Genomic DNA, 16,754 nt, shown 5'->3' with positions numbered 1-16,754 from the left:
TGCTTAAAACCCACCGCTCAGACAGAGTGAGGCAGGCCCCTAAGGCCAGGTCTATACTCAAAAGTTATGTCGACCCAGCTACGTTGCCCAGGGGTGTGAAAAAATCCACACCCCTGAGCGATGTTGTTAAACCGAGCTAACCCCTAGTGTAGACAGTGCTAGGTCAGGGGAAGAATTCTTCTGTTGACTAGCTACCGCCTCTTGGGGTGGTGGATTAACTAGGCTGATGGGAGAAACCCCTCCCTTCACTGTAGTGAGCATCTACATGAAAACATGACAGCAGCCAGCAGGTGTGCTTCTGTAGCATTTCAAATGTAGACAAACCCTTAGTCTGGGCTGGATTAAGACACCTATCTCTGCTTGGGATTCACAGCCCCAAACACTCTCCTGGAGACAGGCAACTAAGCCGGGTCAGCCCTTTCTCATGGAGAAGATGGTGGTGGTGCTGACTAAGTTTCTGCCAGTTGGCACGTGCAAAGTCACCATAAGGCATGAAATCACTGAGCTGCTCAGTGCCTAACTCACACTTAAGCCCTGCTGTTCCCCTGCTTCGCTTGCCTAAGGGGCCTGATTTGTAGGTATACACAGTACACATGTAACCTGCAAAAGAAAAGGAGGAGATGGTGGTGGTTGTCCCCATGCCCAATAGCCTGGTGGTTAGAGCACTCACCTGGGATGTGGGCAACCCAAGTTCAAATCCCTGCTCTGCCTGATTTGGAGTAGGGATGTGAACCCAGGTCCTTTCACCAGCCTAGATGAGTGCCCCAATCTCTCGGTATAAGGATAGGCAGCACCACCAACTCCTCCTCTGTCTGGATGAGGCTCCATACACAAGGTAGGCCCGAGCTATGTATCAAGCTACGAGGCACTGTCAGGCCTGAGGCAGGTTTATGCATGCTCACCAGCAAAAACAGCGGGCACCTAGGGGCCTCTGCCAGTGAAAACCTGGGCACCTCCAGGGTTGGTGGAAGCTGAGCAGGGGTTCCGAGCATGCTAGCTAGTGGTGCCTAAATGTTGGATTTAGGGCTAGATTAACAAGGGGACCTTAGGCAGTTTGAGCATCCAAGTGTAGTCCAAAACTTTAAGGCAGGTGAATGGAAAGCGGTATGTTCATCGCTCCCTCTTCCTAAGGGCAACAATATTGCTCTTCTCCGCCCAGCCCCTCAGTTGTAAAAACAACATTAACCGAGGCTAATGTCTGAAGAAAGGAATAATCACAATAATTAGGCTGCAAGCTTGTTGTTCGGTGCCATTAACACTAAGTGATTACACGCTGTCAGAACCTGAAGAGAAAGACAGCTGCAAGCAGAAGAACTTTGCTGTGGAAGCAACAAGCCCTCTGCCTGTGTAGCGAGCGGAGCGTACAGCCCAGGTCAAAGAACAGCTGAGCTTGGAGGAGTCACTGTAATGCCAAATGGCTGAGAGTAATTTGTTCATAACTGAGGTATTTTTTTCCATCTTCAAGTGAAATACTTTCCACAACTCTTGCTTGGAAATCGGACAGGGTGGTGGATGGCTGTGCGCTAGACTGGTTCCAACCTCTCCTCTCTGTTCCTGACGCAAGTGCGTTTATTTTCTTTTATTTAAAACTGCCCATAAGAACATACAAGAACAATCAGCCATACTGGGTCAGACCAATGGGCCAAAGGGGATGTCTACAATGCAATTAAATACCCACGGCTGGCCCATGTCAGCTGCCTCAGGCTCTCAGGGATCAAGTTGTACAGTTGCCATGTAGATATTTGGGCTTGGGCTGGAGTCCGAATGTCTACTCCACAATTTTGCAGCCCCACAGCCGAGCCCCGGGAGCCCAAGTCAGCTGACATGGGCCAGCCACGGATGTTTAATTGCAATGTAGAGATACCCTACGTGCACAGCAGGGGTGGGCAAACTTTTTGGCCTGAGGGCCACATCTGAGTGGGGAAATTGCATGCAGGGCCATGAATGTAGGGCTGGGGCAGGGGGTTGGGGTGCGGAAGGGAGTATGGAGTGCAGGAGGGGGCTCAGGGCGGGGCTTGGGGTGCAGGGAGGGGTGCAGAATATGGCAGGGGGCTCAAGGGGTTAGGGGCCACTGGGGTGCGGGCTGCAGGAGGGGTTCAGGTGCAGACTCCGGCCCGGTGCTGCTTACCTGGAGCGGCTCTGGGGTGGCAGCGTCGTGCCCTGGAGCCAGGACAGGCTGCCTGCCCTGGCCCCGCGCTGCTCCCAGAAGCGGCCGGCACCACATCCCTGCAGCCCCTGGGGAAGGGGTGGGGCAGAGGGCTCCGCAAGCTGCCCTCACCTGTGGGTACGTCCCCCAAAGCTCCCATTGGCCGCAGTTCCCCGTTCTTGGCCAATGGAAGCTGTGGAGGGTGGTGCCTGCAGGCGAGGGCAGCGCACAGAGCCCTCTGCCCACCCCGCAAGGCCGCAGTGATGTGGTGCCAGCCGCTTCTAGGAGTGGCGCGGCACCTGTGGCACCACGGGGGTGGTAATCCCACAGGCTGGATCCAAACCCCTGATGGGCTAGATCCGGCTCGCGGGCCATAGTTTGCCCCCCCTGTGTACAGGGTTCAGGGAGACACCTAGTTTTGCTAGTGATTCTCGACTGTGAACACGCTTTGTAGTTAGGCACCTAATGTGTTTTTTGCAAGAAGCCAGGGGACATTCCCTCGTAATCTTTACTCTAGGGGTTAAGGGGCTCAGCTGGATGTGGGAGACCTTCCAGTTCAAGACTCCCCACACCAGATACGGAGAAGGGGGTTGAGCAACAATCTACCATTTTGCAGGTGAGTGCCCTAAATATTGAGCTATGGGACATTTTGATCTGTGGCTCCCTCCATCTCCCGTTGAAGCTGTGCCATCGTGGAGCAGGGAGACTGGCCCTTGGATGAGTGCTCTATTTTCCAGGCTCCAGCGTCAGTCTTACTCTGAGTATTTATCCGCTGTGGAACAGCTTCAATAGGAGAGACTGAGGGACCTCCACATCGGAAGATCTCGTAGCCCAGTTTATTAGGGCATGTACCCGAGAGGTGACAGACCACTGTTCAAATCATTTCTCTAGGAGAGGGAGAACTTGAACTAGGTGGTCTCCCACATCCCAGGTGAGTACCCAAACCCTTGGGCTAGAAGTTAGGAGGGAACTCTTCCCCCGCAGCTGTTTTGTCAGGCAGCCTCTGAGCACACCAACCAGATCAGGCCCTGCAGGTGAATTGGGCTGCTAAATGCCTGTATTCCCTTGGTTTGTGAATCGCTCTGCGGCTTAGGTGGCAGATAGGAAGGCAGCAATGCACACACCCAGAGGCAGAAACTTAGGTACCCAGAGAACTGGGTAATTGCAAGAACTTAGGCACCAAGTGAGTTCAGGCATCTACAGAGTTTGGCAGTTTTGTGAAATCACAGCAAAGCCTAACCCTGGGACTTGGGCGCCAAAGTACTTCTGTAAACCTAGACCTCAGCCTTTCTTTTACTCTTTACTCACCCGCAGGACAAGAGAAGTACTTACCTACTTTTCATCAGAGGCTCTTAGTGCACTTTAGAGAAGTACTATATACGAGTGATGCATTAGGACTCCATCCCTGTTTTTTAAATCAGTGTGTGAACTTGTGTGCACTGCATGAGCCATCTTGGTTTTTTGCTCTACTGCTTCTGTGAACAATTGTCTGATTCCACCCACAATAATTCTCATCTCTTTGAGATCACGTGCTTATGTTACAGCCAATGATCATTAAGAAAATATAGGAAGTATATAATGTTTAGGACAGGAAATGAATATCTTATCCAAGTGCAGCCTGAGAGGGGTGGAATTTAGGATCTGATTCAAGAAAGCACTTAACGGTGCACTTAAGTCTTTCTCTATTCAGAAAAGCAGGTAAGCACGTGGTGAGTGCTTTCCATAATCAGGGCCCTCGTTTGGCAGAATATCAATTGCCTAAATTGAAATTTGGCGATGACGTCTAGGGGCCTTTCACATCTCATCCAAAAAAAAGCAGCCCCAGCAGCGCCGATGCTTCGTGATGAAGCACTGTATCAGCAGTAACTCAGAGGGAAGAATCCTACCTCCTGAATGATCAGCATCACTGGCCACAGCAGCTAGGTCTGGTGTTCCTTAGAGATCTCCCATTCAAGAACTCACTTGGCCCAACCTTTATAGCTTGTGAGGGTTACACAAGGCAGCAGCACAAGATGGTATGTCTACAGGTTACTATAAATTGTGAGACTTATAACATTCCCTGTACAAACTGGCCTAAAAACATTCATTCTTGGCTGGAAATTCACAACATTTGGAAAAAAAACTTTCTAGTCATTTTTGAGGTTATGAAAATACATTTTTAAATGGCTGAATTGGTTTGCCCTTGTGCATCATATTCTGGTTAACTGAACATTTCAAGACTGTTTTTAGTACGTGGAGATACTGAGAATGGGCACAGATCCACACACACTAATTTAATTGGAACAGATCCAAAAAGACAATTAAAGACTAGCAGGTAAATATACATAGAATTTCTTTTTAAAAACTTCCTCTTTCAAGTATTTACAAGTAAGAAATTAGCCCACTTTGTGAACATCCTTCGGTTGCTCTTGCTTTTTAGTCAGATTTTCCCAAAACTTAATTTGTGGATTAATACTTGGATGGGGCACCTCCAAAGAACATCCACTTGGAGGTTAGAGTTTAATGGATGCTAATCTCCACAAGGCTCTCTCTGAATTTGGTAACTGTGCTAACAACCTCTGCCCATGTTTACAGATAGTTTTGAAGCCAAGACGCTATGTTTTAGAAGGCTCAAGATTCAATGCCCAAGTTTTCCATAGGTTTTGTTAGGTGTCCCTGTGCTGCCGCAGATGTTATCTTTCAAATTAGATAGAAAATCAAGGTTCAGACCATCCACGGTCATTAAAGATGTGCTGGAACTTTTTGTAGCTGCATTATTAATGCTGGTGCCCTGGCCATATTCTAATTATATTCTACCTAACTATACTTCCCCAGTGTTCCTAAACTGTTGTGTAGTGTTGCTGTGTGCTGCTGAACAGCTGCCACACTTCAACCCAGAGGTGGCTGCATTTTAGTTGTAGCCAAGGCGGTCTCCATGCATTATTTGTATATCAGTTACGCTTTAATGCACAGTGAGATCCTTCAGGATATAAACTGCTATATAAATGAACGATCATTATTATTAGTCTATTGCTGTGATTTTAATCAGCTGTCCATTGTCCCAAGTCCCAACCACACATTTGCTTCCAGATCTGCTAGAAGACCTAGGTTTTCCCTCTCTACCACTTTTCTCCCAGCTGTAGAAAAACGGACATTGCATGCTGAAAGGCCAGCTTTTAAATCTGTGGGCTTGAGAAGTAGGCAATGATTAAGAAACCATACTCCATAACCACAGCCACCTGGGAATTTCTCTCCAACAAGCTGTGCTCTAACCCATTTTAGTGTCTGAAGTTGATCCTAACTTTGTAACAGGAAATGAATAGGCTGGGGATCCACAACCAGTGCCACAAGTTAGCAGGCCCACTAGTTAAGCAGGGAAGTTATGCTTCACTGACCAAGAACCAGAATTTATTTAAAAGATGAAAAAAAAACCCCAACCCCACCATGTTTGTGTTGTACTGTTCAACTTGAATCTAAGTTTTCTTAAGGGTTCCCATTCGGCAGAGCCATATAACAAATCTTACTGGCTAAGAGTTGGAGAAGGAGGCCGAAACGGCTTTTCTGTGTCTGTTGGGAATTGCTGGTACTAAATTAGCTTCTCTGGAATCATTGCTAGCCCCACCGTGCTGCTGCTGTTACCCTGTCGAGAAACTCTGTAACACAGCTCTATCTGCATGCAGCCTGAATTCTAAGCAAGCAGGAATATGGAATTTTTAATCAGACACAGAAACACATTCTGTATTCTTTATGCTTGGAGAAAAATAAACCCTTGAAGAGTGAACTGGAAAGGGAGGATATCTGTCTGCAAAGGGAGGACTTCTGAGCTCTATGGAGCAGGGGAGGCTTTTTTCTCCCACTCTTTTGCAGAGTGGAGGGAGGTGGCCATCAAGACAGAGCAAAGAGTGATAATCACAGCTCCCAGCACTTGTCTGCTGCTGTCATCTGTGACTGCAGCAGAGCATGTGGTTGGGGGGCCTCCAAATATCCAGCAGTACAAATATAGGCTGAAAATGAGACCATGATCATGTTGCTAAACATATTTTCATGCTGTTCGGGAAACTCTAAAGATTCGGTTCACCCTAAACATACAGTAGGAGATTTTCTATAGGCACAAAGGCCACTTGTGTGTCTAACTCCCACTGACTGTCAAAGCAAGCTTGGTATATAACTACCCTTTGTGCCATTCAAATCTTGCCTCAGGTCAATACCAAAAGTCCCATTGTCTACAATGGGATTAGATTTTGTCCCAAAGGCATCAATTTATTTTAAATTGTCATTAAAAAAGAGATATTTAAATTGACCTCTACATTTTTTCACAAGTCACCCCTCCCATGCTATACACAATCACACGAGCTAGTTATTAAAGTGATAAAAACCTTCTGGTTAAAATATAAAAATGAGGTGCACAAACTTTTCCCAGTTTTTGGGAACCAGGTTCAAACAAACCAGGCTTTGTTTGAACCTGATTGAGGGAGGATCACATTAACATGTGGTTAATTTTTATGTTGTTAAATAACATCAGCATTTTTTATTTATTTAAATCCTAGATAATGAGGCAACTCATGTAAGCTTTATTTCTGGTTTACAATCTTTAGAGAAAAATATCATTAACTACTGTCTGAACACAGTGGGGTTCTCCTCAATTCAATTTCACTCTGGTTAATACAGAGGAACAATGAAAATCTGTAATTAGCACAGAAGCAGCAGGAACACACTGGCATTGGCTGGAAGTTGGTGTGTGATTTTTTAATCTGTTTGCTGCAGAACAAAATTCAGCTCAGCAGTCAAAAAGAGGGCACTCTTTTAAATATAAAAAATGTGGAACTGACATTTGAAATGGCTTTTTTGGTTTTAAGGTGTTTTCTGTCCTTATTTTGAAACTAAAAATAAAATACAAGAGGAGTTTTAAAAATATATAAACATTTAGGCACATGTTAGCAGTGATACAGTGTGGCTCCCTGGCTAAGGAGCTGCCTTGGTGGTCAGCAGAGGTAGCTTCTATAGCTTAGATTTTGTCATGGTTATTTTTAGTAGACGTGATGGACAGGTCACGGGCAAGAAACAAAAATTCACAGACGCTGTGACCTGTCTGTGACTTTTACTGCTGCAGCTCCATGGTTTCCCTTGCTACCACGGTGGCTGGGAGCTGCAGGGTTCTCTCTCCTTCCTCCCCGCCAGGCTGTCCCTGGTCCCTGGAACCCTGAGGAGGCTGTCACCTGTCACTGGAAACCTGCCGGGAGACCCTGAGGAGGCTGTCGCCTGTTGCTGCAAACCTGCAGGGGGACCCTGAGGGGGGCTGTCGCCTGTCACTGCAACCCTGCCAGGGCCCTGCTGGCTGCCAGCTCCAGTCCCGCAGCCCCAGGGACTGAAGCAGAAAATGTCAGGGAGGTGTCTGGAAATCACGGATTGACCTCTGTGAGAAAACATAGCCTTACCCATGTGAACTGAGCATTATCATCCTCATTTTACAGAGAGGTAAACTGACGCACAGAGCATTTGTATGGCTTGCCCTGAGGTCATGCAGCCTGTCAGTGATTAGAACCCAAGAGTTCTGCCTCTCCCAGTCTCACATTGCAAATCAAGGTACTTAAATATTAAGGGACAAATGTTCAGTATGCTGCACAAGGGCATTAAAATACATCCCTAAATATGTATAATGAAGATGAATAAAAACATATTGTACACATCTCCCTTCCCCCTGCCACTCTCACTATTATTATTATGTAGTCATTTTTTTCCCCCAGTAGAAAATACTGAGGCACTGGTAATTCAATCTTAATGTTTTTTCTCACCTGCAGAACTGCCTGGAGTGGTTCATGTTGGGACCTGCTTTAATATTGCCTTTCTCTGGGTCATAGATGGTGGTTGCTCTTGCATAAGCTCCTCCAAGAATAAAGATGAACCCATTGAGAGTGACTGCAGGAGCATATTTGTTATCTGTCAATGGAAAGCAATACTGAGATCAGTTTCTAGGCTCAGGTTTGGAGTCATTTTTGTTTATACATTCTCTTTATTTAGAGATAAGTCACGTTTCTCTACACCTCCAAGGCGAGGGAAAGGAAAATGAGGAAATCTTCTTTGTTTTTGTTCGTTTCTCCTAAACTTCTCAAAGGCACTTTTAAAGTTCATCATCAGTCCTTCATTCCCCAGCAAGCCCCTCCTCCCCCCTTTAAACTGGTACAGTTACAATTATCCTCTCCAAACCCTGCTTGAGCCACAGTGAAAGCTTTGTTCTTGTATCTGAAATTAATGTATCAACTTGTTGCAGAGTTCTGAATTGCTGCAAATCTTCACTCACTTTCCATTTCTGAGCAGTGGCTCAGTACAGACGAATCCTAGAGCAAAGAATCCCACTTCTTAATAGTATTAAAAAATAGATTATCTTTCGTTTTCCTTTGTTGCTTGTGGGTGGGTCCCAACACATCTAAGAATATTTTCTGGGGCCTAACATTTCTCCCTTAATCTTTCCTGCAGACATAATCTGCAGCTGCCACTGACTTCAATTGGAGTTGTGAGTGCTCAGCATTTCTGACATGTTAGCCCCCCAAATGTCCTAAACTGATTTCTGTCGAAGTTTCCAGGGAATGCTTTAACACTGAGGCGTTATCTGCAGAGTTATCAGATGATACTTGATAAAGTTAACCATATCATTATTTTAATAAATAATATGTGAAATTTAGCTAGCACACTTATTCCATACATCCCTATTATAATACATCATATGCTTATACACTGGGAAACTTTAACAATGCTGGTTGATATCTCCCATGCCTGGTGTTTGTCGCAGGCTATTTTTTTTTAACATTTCCGCTAAAATGGTCCAGCAGTTTCCAAGAACGAGATTGTTGTTCTGCACATATTAAAAAACTCCTCAAATTCTGAGTTGAGAAGTTCTAGCATCTCCATGTTTTGGAGCAGGGACTTGTAATTTGGCAGAGTGGCAGTCTTTGTGTCAGGGACAATCCTTTTGTTGTTCCAGTGAGAAAGGTAACCAAATTTGGCCAAATTATAAGCCTCTGAAAAATCTCAGTTTGCACTTGCTCAGTAGAATTTGGCAGCTAGTCTCTGAAGATTCATTCTGCACTAGGCGAGAGGGAGAGGCTAGGGGCAGGACCAGCGGCGTATTATCGCCTGGGCTGACAAGGCCTAGGCCTAGGGCAGCAAATTTGCAGGGGGGGGGGAAATTTATAATAGCAGCATTTTTGTAATCACAGCATCAGTGACACCGTGATTCTACCAATCATAGCACGTATTGAAACCACGAATGACAGCGCGACGCCATTTAGTAAACATACTCGCGAGAATCCTAAACATTAATAATATGACCAGAAGGAAGAAATTAAGTGGTTCTCAGTTTTGGATCCATGCGCGGTCCCGCGCTATAAGCAAAATTGTGATATACAGACGTGCATTCAAGCAAGGGTCTGCTGTACTTGTAATTTTATTTATAATAAAACTTGTAAATGTTCAATTATTTTAATGATATTTAGATTCATTTTAGTTCAAACGAATTTGTAAAAAAACTAAACCAAGTTCATATGGGGCTGGGGGCGGCAATTATTTTAGGGCGGCAAAATCATTAATGTGGCACTGGGCAAGGCTGAAGGATCTGTAACCACTAGACCACACGCTCCTACAGAACCTGCAATTGAACCAAGGAGTCCCAAATCTTAACATTTCTTTATGGGTCAGCAAATAGCTGGGAAATCAATAGCAAAGTATGTCTCCATCCCTCATCACCACGTAGATAACAAGTGCCGTATGCTGCATCAGCTACTGAGGTAGCTCAGCTGGTAGAGGACTGTGCTACGGATCTAGAGACCTCAGCTCTGCATGGGGAGGCAATATGGTTCCAAGTGAGGGAAATTTTTTTCTTTGCATTTTTAATTTTTTTAAAACACAGAATGTTACATACAAAACAAACCCCACAAACTATGTTAAAAGAACATCATCAAGGTCAAAGCACTCAGAAGTTAGGAAATGCCAGAATTAAGGTTGCCTGTTAAACCTTAAGTCAGCCCTCTTGTGTGTATGCCTTATGGTAATACATGAGTATGTATTTAAAATCTGTATCAGAAGGCATATGCACACGGGACGGAATTAAGGAAACTTGTATTCCTCACTTTTGAGTAGATTTACTTTAAGTATTACTTTATTTCAACGTGAGTTGCATGCATGCTTAAAGGTAAGCACACGCTTATGCACTTGTCTTGAACAGGGCCTAAGTTAGTTTCCTTGCAAAGACTACACTGGAAGTAAGTGGCTGTGATGTGATGCATGCTATTGTTCAAGTTTTAGCAGGAAAGAATCCTGCAGAAAGTTGGGCTACAGCATATGCTCAAACTTTTTGTTTCAGCCTCCAGGGGTCATTGCATGTCAGCTGTCTGTGTGCAGTTAGTAAAGCATCCCAAGTGTAGAAAAAACAATGAGGAGTCCTTGTGGCACCTTAGAGACTAACAAATTTATTTGGGCATAAGCTTTCATGGGCTGGAACCCACTTCATCAGATGCATAAAGTGAAAAATACAGGAGCAGGTATAAATACATGGAAGGCTGGGGGTTGCTTTACCAAGTGTGAGGTCAGTCTAACGAGATAAATCAATTAACAGCAGGATACCAAGGGAGGAAAAATAACTTTTGAAGTGGTAAGAGAGTGGCCCATTACAGACAGTTGAGAAGAAGGTGTGAGTAACAGTAGGGAGAACCTAGTAATGAGGAAATTAAGTTCAGGTTTTAGTTGGGGGCTGTAGGTGATGGCTAGTGGCGTTCTGTTACTTTCTTTGTTGGGCCCTGTCTTGTAGTAGGTGACTTCTCGGTACACCACTAGCCATCACCTATAGCCCCCAACTAAAACCTCTTCAGTGCATCATCAAGGATCTACTACCTATCCTGAAGGACGATCCATCACTCTCACAGACCTTAGGAGACAGGCCAGTCCTCGCCTACAGACAGCATCCCACCGGCCCCCCAACCTGAAACAAATACTCACCGGCAACTACACACCACACAACAAAAACACCAACCCAGGAACCAAACCCTGCTACAAACCCCGGTGCCAACTCTGCCCACATATCTATTCTAGGGACAACATCATAGGACCTAATCACATCAGCCACACCATCAGGGGCTCGTTCACCTGCACATCTACCAATGTGATATATGCCATCATGTGCCAGCAATGCCCCTCTGCCATGTACATTGGCCAAACCAGACAGTCTCTATGCAAAAGCAACCTCCATCCTTTCATATATTTATACCTGCTCCTGTATTTTTCACTTCATGCATCTGATGAAGTGGGCTCTAGCCCACGAAAGCTTATGCCCAAATAAATTTGTTAGTCTCTAAGGTGCCACAAGGACTCCTCGTTGTTTTTGCTGATACAGACTAACAAGGCTGCTACTCTGAAATCTGTCACCAAGTGTAGAAAGTACTGAAGTGGCTAAGGCAAGTTACTGGAAAAAGACAGGAGGAGTCTGTTGCTAACCAAGTATCTATATGGATATGTCGAAAAACAAATTACCCTTAGGACAATGTCATCGCTCTTTGTGATTTAAAAAATAATAATCATGTAATAGAAAGCTGGGAAGAAACTAATTCACTTAGAAGACAGAACAATATCTTCTCAACTCCACTAAGCCATTATAACATAGCAGAAAGACTTATCTGTCCTAACACCTCTTATCCCATCCGTTTCAAAATTGAAGTGTGTGTGTTTGTTCTCTATATTTAACTATCAAATTTTTCTGGTCTCTCTCTGGCTAACATTCTGCAAGAGAGTGTATACAGCCCACAAAAGAGAGCTCAGAATTAAACTTCCAAATCTCACAGGAAAATTATTTTGGGCTTCCTCAAGGCAGAAGTAATAACTTCTCAAGAGGCTGAATTGCTGCCTTCATATTCCTATCTATCAGCAAAAAAGAGGAAACTCCCTTGGTTATTTAAAAAGTGAGATTTTTCTCTTTTTAAACAAGCAGATTGACTCTAGTAAAAGAATGAGAACCAGCCTATCAACTTTGATTCCTATCACTATTTTCAGTATTTCACCTATTCATAATCTTCTATTGTTTTCAACTTCAGCCACAATTTCTAAGTAAGTACAAAGTAAATTTGAGAGGTTTCAGGAAGGAAGAAGTTCATAGCAAGCAAACTTGATCTCTGGTGAGGACTTTATATTACAAAAATATAAGGGAACCCCACAGAGATGGGGATCAGAAAAGATATAAACCAACATATTTTGTATTACCGTGGCTGCAGTAAACTCCCACAAGTGCCACTGATTTATCTCCAAACTCGTAATTTCCCCCTAGACATCATGGTTTGATAACCAAATGTGGTCTTCCAGTTTCCTCCAGGTGGATGGCCAATATCCATCCTTAGCTCTCACATCACTTGGAGGGCACCAATTCCCCTTCCTTTCTCAATTTTCCTCTTCAAGGTTGGATAACCTTATTCAAACACTCCACATGCTCCATTTCCCTCCCCCACTTAAAGGTCACTTGCTAGCAGGTTAGTGATGAAACCAGATGCTAATTGTCCAAAGCCATGTTTTGACTGGGCCTTTTTGATGATGATGACAGATGTGTCACTGAGCTCCCATGAACAGAGAGCTTGGGCCACATTACTGAGGAACAAAACCGGATCACTCTATATATTAAATGGCTAGTGGGGGAATGGGTAAATGGGGAAGGACCAAAAAAAAAAAAAAAAAAGGGAGGAGGAAGGGGTTAGGGTGACCAAACGTCCCGTTTTAGCCAGGACAATCCCTTTTGAAGCCCTGTCCCAGCCGTCCCGACTTTTTTTGGTAAAAAGTGGCCATTTGCCCCGTTTGCTCTTGCCAAACTGATCAGACCAAGCTGGCAAGAGCAAATGGGACAAAGACCCACTTTTTTCAAAAAAGTGGGGTGCGGGGGAATGTACAGGAGGGAAGGGGGGTTGAGCAGCAATGCCAGCCCCAGCCTTTGGGAAATACGGTCACCCTGGAAGGGGCTGAAAGAGAAAAGAGTTGTCCTTCCCACAAAGAACCCTTTCAGCAGCAGTTTGAAGACATCTGGACACTTTAATCCACGTCCTGTCATAAAATCTAAATTGGAAACTGCCCAGTATTCCATGTATAGTTTTTGCAACAGAAAGTTAGTTGAGATTTAAACGCAAAAAAAAAAAAAGGTTAGGATTTTTTTTAAATGGTAGGTAAAGTCCACTGCTTTATTATTTCCCCCTATCATTTTGCTATGAACTATTGTTCAAAGAACTCACTGCATAACTCTATTCACTGCAATTGTTGCTCTTCAAAATAAAGGGGGAGTTTAATATCAGTGAGTGATATTCTTTTAGCAATAAGTCATTCCAGGATGTGGTTTGTACTTGTAGGAAATCACTGGGCAGGTGCACTTCTTGGGTGGTTAAAAAATCTAGCCTAGCTGAGACATATACCAATAACCTCAAAATAACAATATGCTCTCTCTGTTATGGCTTATGGCTACAGTATCACATTAATAAACTATATATTCAGTAAGACAGAATTCTAAAATGTCCTGCTGCACTCTCAGCAACTGCTGAAAGATCTTACATTGCATTCCGAGCCAGTGCTTGGTTACAGCCTGAAATGGTATTAAAATGAATGGCGGAAATGATCCCTATTGTAAACATCTTATTGAAATCACACCAGCCAAAACATTTTAAAAAAAAATGCTGGCACGCCACTGTATGACTGTATCCAGATATTATTCCTACTGAATAGTCCACTGAATTCCTTATGAGGTGAATATATGTATGCTTATGAAACAGACTGGAAAACTAGTCAATGGAAACCAAATCTGCTTTTAAAACGGTCTCTCTCCACTTTTCCCTGCATATCTAAGGCAGAAAAACTCATGCCTTGTGTAGCAAATCAACATACAGGAATGGGATAAGATGACATCCCTCAGCAGCCCAGAGACTGCAGTCTGATTCTTAACATAGCTTGTGAGGTCTGAACTGCAAATATTGTAATTAGCAGCCAGTTCTCAGATGTCAGACATTAGGCAAGGAGCTGCTGCAGCTCCTTGAAGCCAATGCCCTCATGGGAACGGGAGGGAAAGAGAAAATGGGAATGAGTATTATACCACTGACCAAGCACACACCCAGCTTCGGATCAATGGAGAGTGCACCAGAGGTGACAGTGCAGAAAATCTAAAGAGGAGGGGTGGGCAAATCTAGGGACTAACACAAGGGGTAAGAAACATACACTCCATGCTCATCTAAACTAAATAGCTAACTGGCACTTGCTCCCTCTCTGTCTAATATAGGATTTATGCTTACTATGTAGTAGGTCATGATTTTCTGTAATTTCAGAGGACAGGTAATACACCAGAGGCACTTAAATGAATCCCTGGCAAAGTCTCTTGCCTTCAGTCACAACAGTACCTTTTTTCTGTATGAAGGAAATTACTCTTGTATTTTTCAAAAGCAAAAAGCACTATCGGAAATAATTTGTTCAGGCCTGGACACCAACTAACCAAGAAAATGCTGATGAACTGACAGCAACAAAATAGATCACGAGGCTGGAGTGATTGACTTGTGAAGAAAGACCAGAAGAGCTGAAATGTTATCAGCTTTGGTAAACGGAGACCTTAATAAATATTGAAACACCACGGAGGGAGAGGCATTATTTAGAGTGGTACATGTGGATTATAGCTAAGTGAAATGAAGAAAAGGAAAATTTAGGTTTAACACTGGGAAAAAATTCGGAGATCTAGTTGGGTGTAGCATAGTTTCCCAATGGAAGAGGTGGAAGACCCATTGCTTGATACGTTTAAAACTAAGCTGGAAGAAGCACTAGAAAATATGCTGTCTGGAACAGTCCAGCCCTGGCAGAAGGATGGACTAAGGCAGGGGTGGCCAACCTCGGCCTGAGAAAGAGCCAGAATTTACCAATGTACATTGCCAAAGAGCCACAGTAATACGTCAGCAGCCGCCCATCAGCTCCCCACCCCGCTCCCAGCACCTTCCACCCACCGGCAGCCCTGCCAGTCAGCGCCTCTCCCTCCCTCCCTCCCCGCACCTCCCAATCAGCTGTTTCTTGGCATGCAGGAGGCTCTGCGGGGTGGGGGAGGAGCGAGGGCACAGCAGGCTCAGGGGAGGGTGTGGGAAAGGGTGGAGTGGGGGCAGGGCCTATGGCAGAGCCAGAGGTTGAGCAGTGAGCACCCCCCAGCACATTGGAAAGTTGGCGCCTCTAGCTCCAGCCCCGGATTCGGTGCCTATACAAGGAGCCACAGGTTGGCCACCCCTGGACTAGGGAGTCTTCTACTTTCTCTGATTCTGAATTTCTAAAAGAAAATCACAGGAATTGTTACTCCTTTAAATTAAACAAGGCAAAATCAGCCCTAGAATTATGAAGTAGAAATGTACAGACGTGGTTAATATTGTCTTCAAAGTGTTCATGACAGCCGTAGTGCTCTGACTGAACACTCAGGCTGGGCATATAATTAGCCGGTTGATTCTCTCAGACATCCTTATGAAGCAATGATGAAGGCCTCAGAGACCTGGCTTCAGATCTTTCCCTAGTATCTAAATTGCTGTTTACCATGCGCTGTCTCAGCACATTCCAGAGTGCAGTGATACCCACCATGGGAGAAAAGGATGCCAAGCACATCTTTGGCCTACATGCAAACGCCTCTAGTGCCTGTCTGCCCTTTCTGAGGCAAAAGAGTGAACAACATAACCCTGTATACCTGAGATCCTCTTGAGAGAGACAGCCAGACATAAATTGAAATTATAGCTGGTGTTCTCAGGCCCTAAATGTCTTTCCTTATCCAACCTTACTGAAAGGAATCTAATAGAGTATTGCCATCTTCACCAAGAGAAAGTTTCCATGACAACACGTCACTGAGGAGCTGGTAGAGACTTGTGCAAGCCCCTGGTTAGCAGAGACAGCCACAAAAGCAAAATTTAGGCTTCCATTTTAGTAAAAAAAAATAAGTTTCTAGCCCTTTTCTTGCAAAATGTGAACTGATATAAACTGACACAGCCAGGGGAGGTTGGCAGGTGCAGCAGGAGAATGGGTGAAGGGGAAGGTGTGTGCGTTGGGGTAAGATCCTGCCAAACACTGTCTGTGTGTTGAGGAAACCACTGAGCTTGGGCATAGCCCCTCAAATCCTTAGACCAGCTCTGTTTATAATGGTGTGATCATGGTAATAAGAATCTGACACAGGAGTTGGGGGGATGGAATTATTTGATAGGGCCTGACTGGAAATGTTAAGGTGGGCTCATCCTGTTGACAGTTTCAGCCCTTTCAGAGGCTGGGACTGAGCTGACAGGTTGCACCAGCTATTGCCAGGGCAGTTGCTACTGGGTAATCCCTTTCTGTGTTTCTATGCACCTGCCCTCACAAGCACTTTCAAGAACACGTGAGGCATCAGATGTAGTCCCATGACATCATCCTAAATGCAAGGAAAGGAAGCCAAGCTGCAGCTGCACTGAATGGCAATCCTGCAGCCCCTATCCCTTCCTGCCAGTGTTTGCCTGCCCAGTCCAAATAGCTGGCAATGGGAAGGAGCCTGCAGCCCTGTTCTCTCACTCAACAGCCAGAGGAGGCCCATCCTCATCCACCAGTCTGGGGAGAACTTCCTTAGTCAGGGGAGAGCTACCCACCT

General features: G+C 44.8%; 1 protein-coding gene across 4 annotated transcripts in view; it reads right to left on the bottom strand.

The window, feature by feature from the left end:
• The window catches only part of KLHL29 (kelch like family member 29), a 544,314-nt gene that overhangs the window by 7,001 nt on the left and 520,559 nt on the right, over positions 1-16,754 (bottom strand). For all 4 annotated transcript variants that reach the window (XM_039532518.1, XM_039532519.1, XM_039532520.1 and 1 more), the window contains one exon: positions 7,918-8,062. In XM_039532518.1, the coding sequence (XP_039388452.1) occupies positions 7,918-8,062 (145 nt within the window). The remainder of the gene's footprint in view (positions 1-7,917; positions 8,063-16,754) is intronic.

Source organism: Mauremys reevesii, linkage group 3 (genome assembly GCF_016161935.1).
Source record: "Mauremys reevesii isolate NIE-2019 linkage group 3, ASM1616193v1, whole genome shotgun sequence".
NCBI classification, from domain to species: Eukaryota; Metazoa; Chordata; order Testudines; family Geoemydidae; genus Mauremys; species Mauremys reevesii.
The sequence above is the reverse complement of the archived record's forward strand: the minus strand, read 5'-3'. Positions and strand labels throughout refer to the sequence as shown.